Source organism: Protopterus annectens, chromosome 9.part0 (genome assembly GCF_019279795.1).
Source record: "Protopterus annectens isolate FY-2018-M chromosome 9.part0, PAN1.0, whole genome shotgun sequence".
In the NCBI taxonomy this organism is placed as follows: domain Eukaryota; kingdom Metazoa; phylum Chordata; order Ceratodontiformes; family Protopteridae; genus Protopterus; species Protopterus annectens.
Window position 1 is genome coordinate 519,366,990 of NC_056743.1, and position 16,081 is coordinate 519,383,070.

At 35.7% G+C, this 16,081-nt stretch overlaps 1 protein-coding gene across 1 annotated transcript in view; it reads left to right on the forward strand.

The window, feature by feature from the left end:
• The window catches only part of LOC122810542 (tetraspanin-15-like), a 1,820,183-nt gene that overhangs the window by 83,837 nt on the left and 1,720,265 nt on the right, over positions 1 to 16,081 (forward strand). Inside the window, exon 3 of the mRNA XM_044082123.1 lies at positions 9,077 to 9,320. Coding sequence (XP_043938058.1) covers positions 9,077 to 9,320 — 244 coding nt within the window. The remainder of the gene's footprint in view (positions 1 to 9,076; positions 9,321 to 16,081) is intronic.

Here is a 16,081-nt window from a genome sequence, read left to right on the forward strand (position 1 = left end):
AAACAGGTGAAAATAATATTAGGATTAAACATTGCACCCAGCCTGGAGTTAAGAACTCCAACTTTGAGTAGCACATACCACTCAAGTTATCCCCCTATCCTAAGCAGCAGTACCTCAGCTGCCACCATATCAATTCAATACTAACTATTATTAACTAAAGTTAACCTCATTTAATTAGATTATCTAGTAAGACAAAGCTAAACAATTTATAAATCAGCTTCACATAAACAAATAAGAGCATTTAGAAACAGCTCATATTACTATGTACATGTATTTTGTAAAATACACTCATAATCAAAATAGCATTCTAATAAACTTGATAATGGGAACCGAGAAGAGAGAGAGAGAGAAAAAGAAACAAAAAAAAAAAAAAAGTTTGTAAAAATAAGTTCTTATGTTCATTTGGATTCAATAACTTAGGCTATAATGGTTCAGACATTACAAATATTAGGGTATTCCTACTTTCTGCCATAGAAATGCAGTTAACAGTTTTAAAAACTTTAAATTACTTGCACCAAAGCTTTCTTCTCATACTTATTATTGCCAGTAAATGAAATATTTATACTCGTATATATGTTTACAAGTCATACTGCACAGCAATGTAAATTCCTAGTTATGCATAAATCATTGTGAAGAAAGCCATCTGTATTTTATATATCTGAACTGCTGCTTTAAAATATGTCACATGACAGTTTCTTCTAAGATATAATCATAATGATACTTGTGCTTGTCAATTAGATAAGTCAAATGATTTATAACATTTTATATGTTTAAATCATAAGTATTTATATACAATAATATGTTGCAGTCATGTAAGCTTTCAAAAACGTGTATATATGTTTTACCTCCTATGCCTTCTGAAATATCTCACTTGCTTACTATGGCATACTGAATCATTTAAAATCATTATAACTTTCATACTTTATAAATTACATCTTAAATAAGTAAGTTGTTATAAAGAATAACTCACATTTAGATGTCATAAAGTTAGTTTTTCATCACAAAGTCGCATTTACAGCAGTTCTACTTCCTGGAACAGTGTTCTTCTTGAATCTGCGATGTGTCAGTGTGAAATCAGGGGTCAAAGTTCAAAATGACTGCATTCAGCTTCTCTGTGTGTATTCTGAGTGTTGAAGCTTTTAAAACAACTCGAGGACACTATTCACGAGGTAACCCACATCCCAAATTGTCTCCCTTACCATTCTGGCGGGAATTTTAGTAAATACAAGTGACTGACATTCATTTAGTAATACAAATGAAACTAAACAGTGCAAAACTTTCGCGAAGTATTTTACAAGTCATTACAGTCTCTATGACAGTGAAACCAAGCCTACAGTTATTTAACATATTATACAACTTATTTTTATATGCCCCATTTCATTTTCTCATACAAATCTTATTATATACATATATCAGTATTATCAGAAGCATATAACTGTACTAAGAGAGAAAGAGAGAGAGAAAAAAAAAGAAAAGGAAGAGAGTCGAGAAAAAAGAGAGAGAGAGAAGAAAGAAAAGGAAGCTACAAAGAGTATCTACAAAGAAATATTACTTGCTGTTTGTATTAATAAAGTTAAACATGAAACATATTACTTACAACTATTTTAGTTCTAATTATTTGCAATTATATCATGACATATTATTTGTAATCATGTATAAGCAATAAAGTCATGATATAATATTTAGCAACAGTGTTTAAACAGCATATATAGTTTTAAAGAACTAATAAGTTATTATTTCACTTTTTCCATATTTAACATCATACTTCTCAACTTGCCCTCCCCCACCCCTCACTAAATGCATAGTTTATAAAGAATGCCATTATTTAAAACAAGAAGAGAAAGAAAATGTATCAAATTACTAACCTTAGGTCTCTTTATCACAAAGAGAAACAAGTTGATTGATAGCATGTTGTTTGTTCCTCAGAGAGTTTGACTATTTATGAAACAAAAACAGTTCTTTGCACACAGAAAAATAACTTTGAATAAATCTTTAAAATATTTGTGGCTTTCTGGAGATGCAGTAACTGTATTTGAAGAGATTAAGAGAGAAGGAAAGAAAAAAACATATAAAGCATGTCATTTGTTTTTTAGTCTTTTTTGCTTCTCTGAAGTCTTCCAAGAAGTTCCTGTTGCCATCCTCTTTAACAAAGGACTTGCCCATTCCATATATTCTATTTTATCTAATATCTTATTTTTTTTAATATACAGCAAAGCAGAGTCCAAGTCTTCAAAAATTCTAGGGCCATCAGGTAAAAAGATTTTTAGTTTGGCAGAAAATAAAAGATACGTTTTGAACTGTGCTTTCTTAAGCTCTCTTATTAATGGCAAAAAAACTTCTTTTAGTTATTACCAAGGAAGAATAGTCATTGTCAAAACGCACAGTTGCCTCATTAATTTTAATAGGTGCTTTAGCCTATGCATATTTTAATACTATCTCCTTGTCATAAGATGATTACTATAACTGATCTAGGATACTTTTTGTTAGAGTTAAAATTAGATAAGGACATATGGGCTCTTTCAATACCAAAAGAAAATGCTTCTGACAAGTCTAAAGTTTTGGGAAGCCAAGTATTTAGAAAGGAAGTAATGTTGTTACCTTCTATATTTTCTGGCAGTCCAAAAATCCTAATATTATTGCATCTAGATCGGTTTTCCAGGTCATCAAGTTTGGATTGTAGGTGTGTGTTCTGCTTCAGCAAAAACTCAATGTTAATTTCTTCTTCATGGATTCTGTTCTCCATATCATTAACAGTCTCTTCTATGCCTGTAATCTGAGCCTTCTGTTGTTGCAAGTCTTGATGTAACAAATCCATTTGTTTTGTAGTTTTTTCTATGAAGTTATCAATTTTAGTATCCAGTTTGTCCATTTTGGTTGTTAGTTGCTGAATAGTAGATATCAGAGACTGAAGCTCTTTCTTGATGCTGGAATCCTGACTGTTTGCCTTACTGGAACTCATTTTGAACAGAGGTGATGAAAAAGAAATTTCCAAGATGATTTCTGACAGGAAAATTATTGAAATTTTTTTTTCTTTTTTAGATATTATTCAAGAAACTGATATTCCAAACGTATTTAGAAAGAAAATTATTTCATTAGTTGATTTTTAAAGTAATTATTTCCTGTCAGTGCAGTTAAGTTGGTGGAGCTGAAGAAATCTGCTGCTAGCCTGTGTTCATCCTTGGCCACGCCCCCCTTGACCTGGTATTTCTGACTGAACCCAGAGCCCATTTTCAGCAGAGGCCCTGGGAGAAATCTCCACAATACTGCATAAAAAGTTTACAAAAGTAACAGTTCATGAGAACATTACAGAGTTGAATAGACTTGAATACAAAAAATAATGCTGGTCATTGACAATGTACAGAGTCTGCTGATAGTTTAGAAACTATTTACAATATAACATTTTATAATCTTTGTGTGCGTGTGTGTGTATATATATATATATATATATATATATATATATATATATATATATATATATATATATATTTGAGTCTCCTTCTCTTTGTCGAAAATGCACTTTATCGACAAACAGAAGGTCGAACCCACTTAAGTGAAAGTAAAGTGCACTACATTGGAATTGCACTTTTGCGAAAGATGATTCACCGAAGCACGTTACAGTGGGGATAAGGAAATGTATCCTTTTCCCCAATGTAGTACAATCTCTAAGTTAGTATATATAAGTAGGGGGGGTGCAGCCCCCCACATGGGGATGCAGGGACAAAAGTGTTTATTTTTTACCGATTCAGTGAATCGGCATTCGTGAAAGTACACTTTCGATGTAGTGCACTTTCGCGGAAGTGGGGTTTTACTTTTCTCTTTCGAGATTGTGAATTTGTGATAAAGAAAAGTAGACCCACACACACACACACACACACACACACACACACACACACACACACACATACACAATGAAGGTAAAGAAGGTCAAGAGGTGAAACTCGGAGTCTGGGAAAAGTGCAAAGGAAAAGAAAAGTTAAATGAGAGAGAGTTGGGAGATAGAGTTGGGGAGAGCAGTAGGAACACTGAGAATGTGTGAGAGGGCCAAAAGTAGAGCAGTTTTAGAGATAGAAGTGAATAGAGCAGTAAAGAGGTTTTAGTTAGAGAGGACATCGAGAGTGGGATTTTGAGGTGGTGTTATATTTATTTATTATTATTTATTTTATTTTATTTTACATTTGTTTACCGGGAAAGTCCAGCTGGACATGAGTCCTTTTTCAGTGGAGGCCTGGGGAGAAACGCTCCAATGTAATACAGTAACAAAGTGTTTAAAAAAAAAAAAAAGTGTTAGCGGAAAGGAAGTTCAATCAGGGTTTTTACAGTGACATGTCCAGGTGTTAAGTAGATATTATTTAAGAGCTTTTTTTGAATTTGTGTGTGTGAATTATTTTTCTGATGGCCAAGGGAAGCTTGTTCTAGGATAGGGCAGAAGCGTAGCTATGTAAGTTTTGGCCTATTGATGTTTTCGGTTTATATACGTCTAAGTGGTGTTGGTCAGAGCTCCTGAGGTTTCTGTCTGGATTGTAAAGAGAAATGAGTGAGGCAATGTCAGGGCAGGAAGAGGGCTTATAGAGGATGGAATGAATACTAGTAGTTGAGAGGATAGAAGTTGGTGGGGGAGCACTAAATAGTTTAAAGCCTTGAGTGAATGACAGTGATAAGAGCTAGAGGTTTGGTTTGCTGCAAACCTTGCTACTTTGTTGTAGGTGGCTTCAAGTTTAGCTAGTACACCTGTCTGTAAGTTGGTTAGGGTTTGTGAGCTGTAGATGAGGCTAGGGAGAAGGTAGTCATAGGCAAGAGACATGCGAGAGTCCTTTGTAAGGAACTTTTTATTTCTGAATAGTAAACCAAGTTTTTGGTGGACTTCCTTTATACAGTGGTGGACATAGAGGTCAAATTTGAGTTGACCATCTGTAATGGCCCCAAGAAGCTTAGTATAGTAATAAACAAACAATAAAAATATTAACTATTAATTATTAATAATATTAATATTATTATTATAATAACATAATAAATTCCTGAAGTTCATCACCAAGTATAGACTCAACCTAATACTTGGTGATGATATTCACCCCAACCCTGGCCCACCCACTTAAGATACACATACCCCCTCTGCTTGCAATCTAAGCTACAAACCTACAATTAATAGGCCAACTACCTCTCTCCTAGCCTGTCATCTCAATATTAGAAGCATTAATAACAAGGTACATGAATTGCATGCACTTCTGGATGTCCACTCCCCTGAGATTCTCTGTTTATCTGAAACCTGGTTAAAACCGAACACTAAAGACAATGAAGTGTTACCACCTGAGTACAACATACACAGGCTGGATCGTGCTTCGAGGAAGGGGGGTGAGATAGCTGTACTCTATATATCTAAGTTGAATGTCACCATAGATGTAATACAACCACCTCATATTAATAACTCAGAGATTCTTGCCACCAAATTGCAACTTAATAAAAATAAATGCATTAATATCATCTGTATGTACTTTCCCCCAGGTAACAATATATCTACACTTGAAGATATCCTGCACTGGCTATCATGTCACTACCCCCCAAGAAACCCTACTACTTGGAGACTTTAACATAGACAGGGGCACCTGTTCATCAGAATCCCCAACCACCCATATTAACCTGCATGCATTTACACAAATGATATCCACCCCTACCAGGATAGATAAACCCAACCAAAAAGAAAGCATACTTGACTGGGTACCCATAAATAGTCACCCCCAACTGTACACCTCTGGTACCCTCCTTGATGGCCTAAGCGATCACCTTCTCACATATGTAATTAAGCACAAAACCATTAATTCCCAGCAACCCTTACTCAGAAAGGTTAGAAACAATAAAAACTCTGACCCTGCCAAATTCCAACAAGAACTAAACTCATGTAATTGGTCTATTCTAAAACACCTCTCCTTAGAGGAAGCAGTAGCATACTTTAACAACAAATTCCTTGAGATCCTTGATTTGCATGCACCTGTTCATTCAAAGAGAACTAAGGCAAAAACTGTACCATGGCTTTCTATAGAGTCTAAACTCAAAATTACCATTAGAAACAAAGCATGGGCTTTATGGCATTCTTCTAAAGACCCTCAAGATCACATTAAATACAGGCAATCCAGGAACGAAACAAAAAAATCAATTTTACAAGACAAAAAAACAATACTACTGTAATTTACAGACAGTAAATCAAAATAGCCCTCAGAAGTTTTGGGCAGGTTTAAATAATCTACTACATCCTGGACAAACTTCAAACCCAATCACTGCTGCTACTATTGATAAACCCCCTGAAGATGTTTCTGACAGTTTTAACCGATTCTTTACTGAGACAATTCAAGCCCTAGCTAGCCAACTACCTCCTAGCTCCCCTGGTCGTGAAATTAGCACCCCTAGAAACCTACTCGTATTCAGCTTCCAACCAGTCCCCACTTCACTTATCCATACCTTGATCAAAAAAATTAAAACCCACTACACTTTCTGCTGATCAACTCCCTGCCGAGTACCTACAAAAATCAGCTGATGCTATTGCTTACCCCATCTCAATACTAATCAATCGAACCATAGAAGAAGCTAAAATTCCTGCCATCTGGAAAATATCCTACGTAATCCCACTTCACAAAGGAGGCAGCTCTACTGAATTCTCCAATTATAGGCCAATAGTTATAGTCTCTCCACTTGCAAAGATTATAGAAAAATGTATTCATAGACAACTCATGCACCACCTAATCCAGAATCACCTTATGGCAGACACTCAGCATGGCTTCTGTCCTCATTACAGCACTACTTCAGCCCTCCTAGCCTTTACCAACACCATAAACCATAATCGCAACAATAATTATATATCCTCAGCCCTCTTCTTGGATCTTTCCAAGGCATTCAATATGGTTGATCACCAACTTTTAATCCACACCCTGCAAACATTCTGTCTAGATACTAGAGCCCTTCAGTAGTTTCAGTCCTACCTGAATGGTCGACAGCAGGCTGTCCTCTGGCAGAACAAACTATCTAACCTTCTACCTGACACCCTTGGAGTACCACAAGGCCCTATACTAGGGCCCTTGCTGTTCTCCATCTTCATTAATGACCTTTATACTGTCATCCCAAAAGTCAGCTGTATCCAATATGCTGATGGCTGTACTCTGATTTGCTCAGCCACATATCCAGTAGAGTTATGGTCAGCTACCCAGACCACCTTTAATACAATAGAAAACTGGCTTTCTGAAAGTCATCTGATCCTAAATCCCAAAAAAACTAAAATGCTGTTATTTTCACCAACATGTAGGTCTACCACCTTCACCTATACCATAAATTCAAATGATGGCACAATAATCTCCCCTGACCCCTCTACAAAACTATTAGGTGACATCATAAACAATAATCTAAAATTTAACCTTCATGTTAACCAAACTATCAAAACCATCAGTAAAAAACTAGGGTCACTTTACAGAATAAAAGCCTTCCTAACCCCTCCAGCTAAAATTGCCATAGCTCGCTCTCACCTTCTTTCAACCGTTCTGTATGCATCCCCTCTACTCTCGAATTTAAACAAGACTGTCCTTAACAAACTCTCAATTTGCTACAACCACATTGCCAGGTTTGCCACTGGGCTGCCTTTTAGGACACATCATTGCATCAATCTAAATCAGCTTGGGTGGCTTGAACTACCTAGCCTAATCCAATATAACCAGCTGATTATGGCCTATAAAATCCTCTATAATCCAGACCATACTCCTGCACTTAAAAATATTATCACCCCCTATAACAATCCTAGACCTCTTCCATCCTCTAACAAACTACTAATTCAGACTAGCAAAATTAATAACACAGCCGGTGACCCTCTCTTTGCAAACTCTGTAAGTAGATCCTGGAACTCGCTTCCAGCTGATATTACCTTACTTTCCACCTTAGATCAATTTAAAACTAGACTCAAACAACATTTGTCACTTAACTGGCTATGTCAATGTATCAAGCCTGGCTAACTCTCTCTAGAATGTGTAAAAATCTATTAACCAGTTTACTGCGTAATGTAATTTAATCCTGACTTGCGCTCAGGATTAACTCTAATATGTGGAACTTGTTTAACTTGCTTACTTATGTAATCTCTGTAAATAGTCTGTTTGTAATATGTAATGCTGGTATTATGTAATGCTGTATCTGCTTACCCTTGGAGCTTTTCTCCCCAGGCCTTTGCTGAAAATAGACATGCATCCAGTCGGACTATCCCGGTCAACAAATGTGAAATAAAAATAAATAAATAAAATAGTGCGACCTCTACATTTTTTGAGATCATGCTTCCTCTAATCAGCTGGCCTGACCCCTGCACTTTACTAATAAGCAGCCGCTGTTTATACCAGGGGTACATCTTTAATATTTTCTGAATTCTATTTTCATACCAAACAGTGCACCTCTGGATTTCATCATCATGCTAACTGCAGAGTCCTTGGATTTTTTTAATGACCCTGAAAATATATTTCATTTATAAGGCCCTTTAAAATAATTGATTTTTTGTGGAAAGTATATATTTTGTTATGAAAACAAAAATATGTTTACTCTCTGTGATTTTATTGTTTGCATCTGCTTGTGCAGACAACACTGTTTTATTCTTGGCTGTTTGCCTGATAACATTTAAGAAGAAAAATAGATATATTTAGAATTTCAGCACTTTGCATGTTGTAGTCTTTCTATTCTGCCAAAGAAACAAAATGAGTTGATTTGACCGTGGTTCCCCAGATTTCAGCAGCATGTTATTTATTGTTGTGCAAGTGGTTTCTTTATGCTAGCAGAGCCTAGTTATGCTAAGAACAATCAAGTGGATAGAATGAAAGCAGTCAATGGCAAGCTGTTAAACTGTTCTCAAAGCAGGCTCAGGAGAAGTTAATCAGTTTTCATGTTAAATATGCATTGTTTCTTGGAGTTTACAACTGACTTTGCGAGTTTCTACCCTACAGAGATAGTTAAGAAGTTCCTTTGAACATAAGTGACTGCACTTCCTTAAAAAGTTGTAACTACATTAAAAGAAATTCTGGTAATATGTGGCCTGGGCTCTTGTGAGAGCTGCTGATTAATGTAGGCCTGTTAGAAAAGCTTCAAAACACATAAAGATAACACTTTTTCTTTCCTTATTTTGGCTTCTTGGGCTTGTGATTCTAATTATTGGTATCTATGCTGAAGCTGAAAGACAAAGGCATAAAACTCTCGGAGGCATTTTCTTAGCTCCAGCCGTCATACTCCTCCTCCTTGGGATCACCATGTTTAGTGTCTCTTTCATCGGGATGGTGGGATCCCTCCGAGACAACAAAATCTTTCTGCAAGTTGTAAGTAGTTGTGAAAATCTGCTTTATCTTAAGTAGTATGTGAAGTATATGCCCTTGAATAAGAGAGGCGGTCATCATCCCACTGATCAGTAATAGTCGTAGTAATAACACTACTACAACTAATCATAATAATTTATTCTATGAACTTTTTTGTTGCTGTTTTTTTTATTGTGCTACTTCAGGAGAGTAACATAAGTTTCCGTGTTTAGAATTAGCATTTGTCTGAGACACGAATGGCTAAGTTTAAAAAACGTTTTCTTTAAAAACGTGTATTGGATTTGATTTTCACAATATGTATTTTTGTTTGAAACTGTCTTTCATCACTTGTTTGTCATCAGTTCATACAGGCATACGTTCATATTTAAAATTAGTAATACACACGTATAAAATCAGGGATGCAGTGCAGAAGTATCTAGAAAAAGCAACTCTGTGCTATGACATAGAAGGATAAAACAATGACTACAGTCCAGGCAACCGAAGTTTGATTAGTGGCTCAGGTACTTGATGCATGGGTAGAAGTGGGATGCTGGTGGGACCATCCCAGAGGAGGACAATTTTGTGGGTGATCCTTATGATATTCCCTGATGGAGGCTGTGCAATGATGTAGGGAGTGTGTAGTCCAAAGGTGGATTAGTCTAGGGACATGACTGAGTTTCTGCAGAGGCAAAACAAGGCATTTCATTCTCACACCACAGGATACAACTACATAACTGGAAGGGGAAGATAATCAGGGAAGTCCATAAGAGAAGTTCTGCCAGATATTGGACAGCACTGCACCCCCTCCCCCAGGATGCCTTGGGTTCCACTTCAGACACAGTTGTAATACTGGGTGTAGTGTAGAGGTGAAATAGAATTAACCAGAGATGTATTCTGGGCACTTGGGAAAGCTCTAGGAAAAGCATGAGAAGCTTATAATGATTGCATTCTATAAAACCATGTTGCTAAGAACTGAGGTGTGTTAGATGCACTATATTTACATATGGTGTGTGTGTTAAATCTTAACAAGGCAGGACTATAAAACACAAATTATTTATTTTTTGGCTCTTCGTAGTGCAGTGGTTGACCATTTGTCAGAGCAGTGACTGATGAGGGTCAGCTTGTGACTTTGGTGATTTGAATAGGTGTTATTTTTTGAGGGGGCAGGCTTCTTGGTGGTCTCTGGATGGGGAAGAAAAGATGTTGTCATGTGACCGATATCCAATAATACTGGAGAGCAATGGCAGGTTCATTCCCCCTCTGGATGTATCGTGGGCAGTTATCTGTGAGATTAGTTAAATTTGGGAGTATGCATCTTCAGTATGAAGTTGCTGCACATCCTTTGTTTGAGGGAGCCTAGGGGGATCCAACTTTCAGAACCCAGCGCCTGATGGGCAACAAGAGCGTTTTGCAGATCTCTCATTTCTGCTGACCTGAGTTGACTTTCTGCAGCAACACTCTTCTTTAAAAGACTTTTCATCAAGATGAACATAACTGACTGGTAATTTCTGGGGAAGCAGGACTAGAATGAAAGATAACAAAAAAGACAGTGTGTCAGGTGTGATGTATAACCTTTGATTTAGTTAAATGGTTTGCTCAGGATCACTGGAGGTTTCAGGAACCGAAACACAAATCTGCAGGATAAAGCTGTTAATGTAAATCATCACCTGAACTATTTAATTATGCCACTAATCTCACCTTGCTGTAAGAAGAATATGAAAATTCAGAGAAACATATTTACCATCATATACATTCCATGTGCTTATTTCTAACATCCGAGATTCTGAAATAGTTCAATCCTTTTCTAGATGTTTGTTTTGCACAGAGTATCAAAGCACTTCAGGTACTAATTGACAGACATGTCCACTCCTCCTAAGATTTCTGACTATGGATTCAGATTTATCTTTCAACACTGGCTGTTTTCTTTTAACCAGTTCCCTTGATTTAATTATATTTACTCTACAGAACCAAAGACAAATGTTAGCCTCTGTAAATGGTCTGTTTTTGCCCTTTGTTTAATTAGCTAGTTCTGTACATATTCAACAGAAAATGGTGGCACGTTTCTAATATGTTAGACAAGTAACAGTAATTAGACCATGCATCCATTTGTTTCTGTTAAACACATACTGACAAAAATTAACAGTAACATTAAAGTAATACAAAACAAAATATTTAGGTTATATTTTTGTGATTTGTGGGTTACATTTAACGTAGCTACTATGAAAATGCACATTAAGTATGCAATATGGCATAAGGAGATGTGCATAGTCTAGATGTTACAAACTAGTGTTATAAGGTGCATGCCTATGGGGCAAATGCTTTACAGTCACTGGATGGGAGAGAATATCTGTACCATACACACCCCCAAGAGCCTTACTGCACTTACAGAATTAGTATGCATATTTTTCTGCTGCTTCAGTTTTGCATTCAGTAGTTTATATATGGTAATTTTAAGTTTTGCAGTGCAATTTAATGCGAAATAATTCATCTGCTCATGTTAACTAACTGATTATTATCTTTGGTTATAACTTTTTAACTGTGTGGAATTTTGGTATGAAATTTTCAGGGTAGTCATTTCTATCAAACTGTAATGTGCTATTGCATAGTCTGGTTTAAAGCAAAGTGCTAACACAGCTCAATACTTCAGCAGAGTTCTGGTTGGTGAATGAGCCCTGATAAGGAGATTTTATTTGATGATGGCAGATTGCTTCATAAACATGTCTAGTGTTTTCCAAGTGATGCAACCTCAAAACGTTGTTAATTGCGTTGCAAGAGGTACGCTTGTCTTTGTGCTGCAAGCCCAGAAGGCTGTGGGTTCTGTTCCTGGATTATTGACAGTGTGGTACAGTATTAGGCAGATGCTACACCCTTTCAGTGTGCTGTCTTTTAGATGATTTGTTAAACCGAGGTCCCTTCTACTTGAGTTGGTAGTAGCTCAGGTAGATGTAAAAGATCTCACGTCACCTATAAAAAAGAGTAATGATTGCTTTATTTGTATATATGTCTTAAAACATCAAATCACATTAATTCTATTTGCATTGCTACAATAATTATAACATTTTTAAACTTTTTATTGCATTTTAAATCAATTTGAATTAAATTTACCAAACAAAGCCATCAGTTGTAATTACAACATTTTTATTTACAGTGTTTTCAATATTTTAAATTTTCAATTTCACAATCTTTAACATCTTTCATTTTGTTCCCCATCAGTTTCTCCACAACCATATTTTTTATTATAACCAACACATCTTCACGATTCCCGTTTTTTTTATTTTGCAGCAATTCATCATGTCTTTTCCGCAGCAGCCATACTGTTGCCATAAATATCCTATCTCATCTGTCAGCTTCATGTTTTTTTTCCTATTTCCCATACAATATTATATTCATGTTTATATTTCAAAACCTTTCCACTTCTGTTCATTTTGACATTTTTTCCAAAAGTCTTCATTCTTTTTACAATATAAAAAATAATGATTTGATGTTTCTTCATTATAATCTTAACATTTTGTTCTCCACTGCTTTGTATTTCATACTATTTTAAGTCAACTTATCTAATTATAAACTCCACAAAAATGTCCACCCTCATAAAAATATATCTCCTTTCATTTGTTTTTATTGCTTTTATAATGTCATTCTTATAATCTTTTCATGGATGTATGAAATATTTCTTCATTACATATTACACCATTCTTTCCTATCATTTTTTTAAAATTCATCAGTCTTAATTTTCTTCAATTTCTGTTATAATCATATTCCTTTTTTGCGTAATCACCTGCTTTTTACTCCTCTGTCCGTTTTTATTTTTTCTATCTATCCATATTTCACATAAAATATTTTCCCTATCAAGCTACCTTTTTGCTATTTCAAAATGTTTAATACCCAAAAAAGGTGTATAGATGCTCGATATACAACTGTTTTTTTTAAATCATACCTCATCTTTCTTATTATATACAATTCACATTCTAACTGGATTGAGTCTTGATCACTAAATAAAGCTGAAAAAATCTTTTAGCAATTCTTTTTCTATTTTTGTAGAAAACGTATATGCATTTCCTAAATATCCCAACTTTCCCATTACATGTGTATTTAGCATATGCATTTTCTTTCTAAAGGATAAGTAGAAAATTTTCTACCAACTAATTTATTTCATCCAGTATTTTTCTCCATTATTCTTTTATTTTTCAACTTCTACCAAACCTCATTCCTAATACATTTATTTAATTTCTAGTCAAACATATTCTGTTTATCTTTTGTTTCACCAAACTTCTGACTTTCAGTTTAACATTAATCAAGCTGTACTTACCTCCCTTTTCATCCTTCTTACAGTTTCCCTCATCCATGTTATATATTTTTTCCAATAATTAAATCTATTTATTAAAGATATTCAAGTATTATTTCTTATACTTTCTCCATATTCTCCTCAGCTTTTCTCATTTCACCAGTTCATTGCATTACTGTATTCATTACTAGGAGAAAAAACACATACTCATCAGACACCTCTGTTTCATCCCCTTCTCAATTTTTATTTTCTTTCCTAACAAACATTTACCATAATCTTCACCCAAGGCATCTCATAACACTTTTTCTTTTTCCCCAAATCCCCTAAAATGTCCCCCATTGTCTCACAACTTGATGAATCAAATGGGTTAGCAGCATCATATTTATCTAACCGTACATGTTCATCCTCCCTTAAACTAGCATCTAATGCTTCTTGATTGTTAACATTTCTTTCTTTTGTGTTGCCTTTATTGCACATACTCCTCACCCTTCATGTTTTACAAAATTATCCTTATTCTTTTTTGTATTATTTTCCTAAAGGTTTTATAATCAGTATTGCCGTGTGCTATTGGCCTCCAGTTGTTAACATTTTTTTTATCTATATTCCATATAAATTTAATTGCTTCAGAATATATCTTTCCATTGTCTATTCCTTCCTCTAAGCATTCATTCAGTATTTCCACAAATACTTCTGTTTTCCTCCTTACATTCATTCAGTTATAATGTCTGTAACTTAACCCATCCAAGCCTGGTGCCGATTCTTCCTTCCAGTTGTCTATAACATCTTGTAATGCTTTCATTTTAAATCATTCTTCAAACTTCTTCAAACTTACATTTGTCTGAAATTTTTTTTAACTTATCCACCTTCCCATTTCAACTTTTTCCTTCTTATTCATTGTTTCTACCATTTTATACCATTTCCGTCATTTATTATTGTTTATATTTTACTACCCCATTCTCATCTACCATTCCATACATCTTTATCATGCCTTCTTTTTACTTCCTTTCCTAAAAAAAGTCTTCCTTTTTTTCCCTTTAAAGATCTTTCTCTGTATATAAGATTGTCTTAATTGTTTGATCTGATGCCAGTCTTCACATAATCCTTGATTATGGGCTCAGTTCGCAGCTTCGGAACCAACTCAACTGTTTATTTCAGCTTGCACCTTTCAAACTCTCAAGCTAGGCTTTACCCATAATGTTTATCTCAAAATTACCTCTGACCTTGTTTGCTGCTTTGTGTGTCAGAAGTGTACGACCGCTCTCGAGCTTTGGCTTATAGTTAAAGTAATTTTTTTCTTTTAAAATATCCTTTTTTCTATTTTATAAATCTCCCTTTTATTTCTAGTGTCTTCTTTGGCTACCCGCTCCTCTCGCTTAAATAGGGTGCATGTGTGTGTCGCTCCTTCTGTCTTATGCACTACTGTTGGTAGTTCTTTCCCAGTACCATTGTTGGTACTACTTTGTACCGATTCAGATATTTTCTCATACCATTGTTGGCATTTCCTTTTCTCCCGTTAAAAAAAAAAAAAAAAAAAGTAATCTTTCTCTGTTCTTTTTCGTGTGTGTGTGTGTGTGTGTGTGTGTGTGTGTGTGTGTGTGTGTGTGTGTGTGTGTGTGTGTGTGTTATGGCTAATAAATCTGAAACCCCAGCCAAGTCATCTAAGAGCATCTTGGTGTTTAAAAGGTGCCAGACATCTGAGAGGAAAATGCTCAATTCAGACTGGCATGTGTGTTGTTTGTTATTGCTTAGGTGAAGTTCACCTGCACGAAAACTGTTCTGTTTGCCATGGTTTTTACACTAGGACAGTCACTGAATGGAAAAACAGACTTATTCTGACTTTGAAGAGGTCATTTCTGGGACCAAAATGGAAGCCAGTTCTTCATCATCCTCCTCTTCTTCTAAGAAGTGACTTTCCTCCATTCCTAGCACTTTGGAACTACCTAAAAAGGTTTTTGAGCAGCTTTCGGTATTGAAGAGCACCACGGCATCAAATGGCAAAAATATTCGGCACCTACCAAGACTTTGGAGTTGTCTCCAACTGCCTCTGCACCAAGAGACTCATCGGTACCATAGCAGTCAGGAATTATTTTTGTTCCAAGATCCAGATATTCTCCTTCTGTTGACCTATTCATAGATAAACCACCAAGCTCCTTTATCGATCTGAGACCCTCAAGGTCTCCGACTTCTTCAGTTAGATCCACTAAGAGTCTCTCTGAATTGGACATTGTGACTGGATCAGCTCCTGATGGCAAGGGGGTTATATTTGTTTCCTAGCCAAATGACACCAGGACCAGCCCTATTATGACACCATCCACTATTCCTCTTCCAACTCCTATTGAGTCATTGGAGCCCACTATTCTGACATTCCCGGCTTCAACTGTCTCGGTTCCGGTAGCAACTTCTTTTCCAGAACTGAAGGTTGCCTTGAGTGCCTCCGAGCTTTTTGCACCAGACCCCTCCCAGAGTCAAGACTCCCTGACCATTCCAAGGTTCATGGATCAAC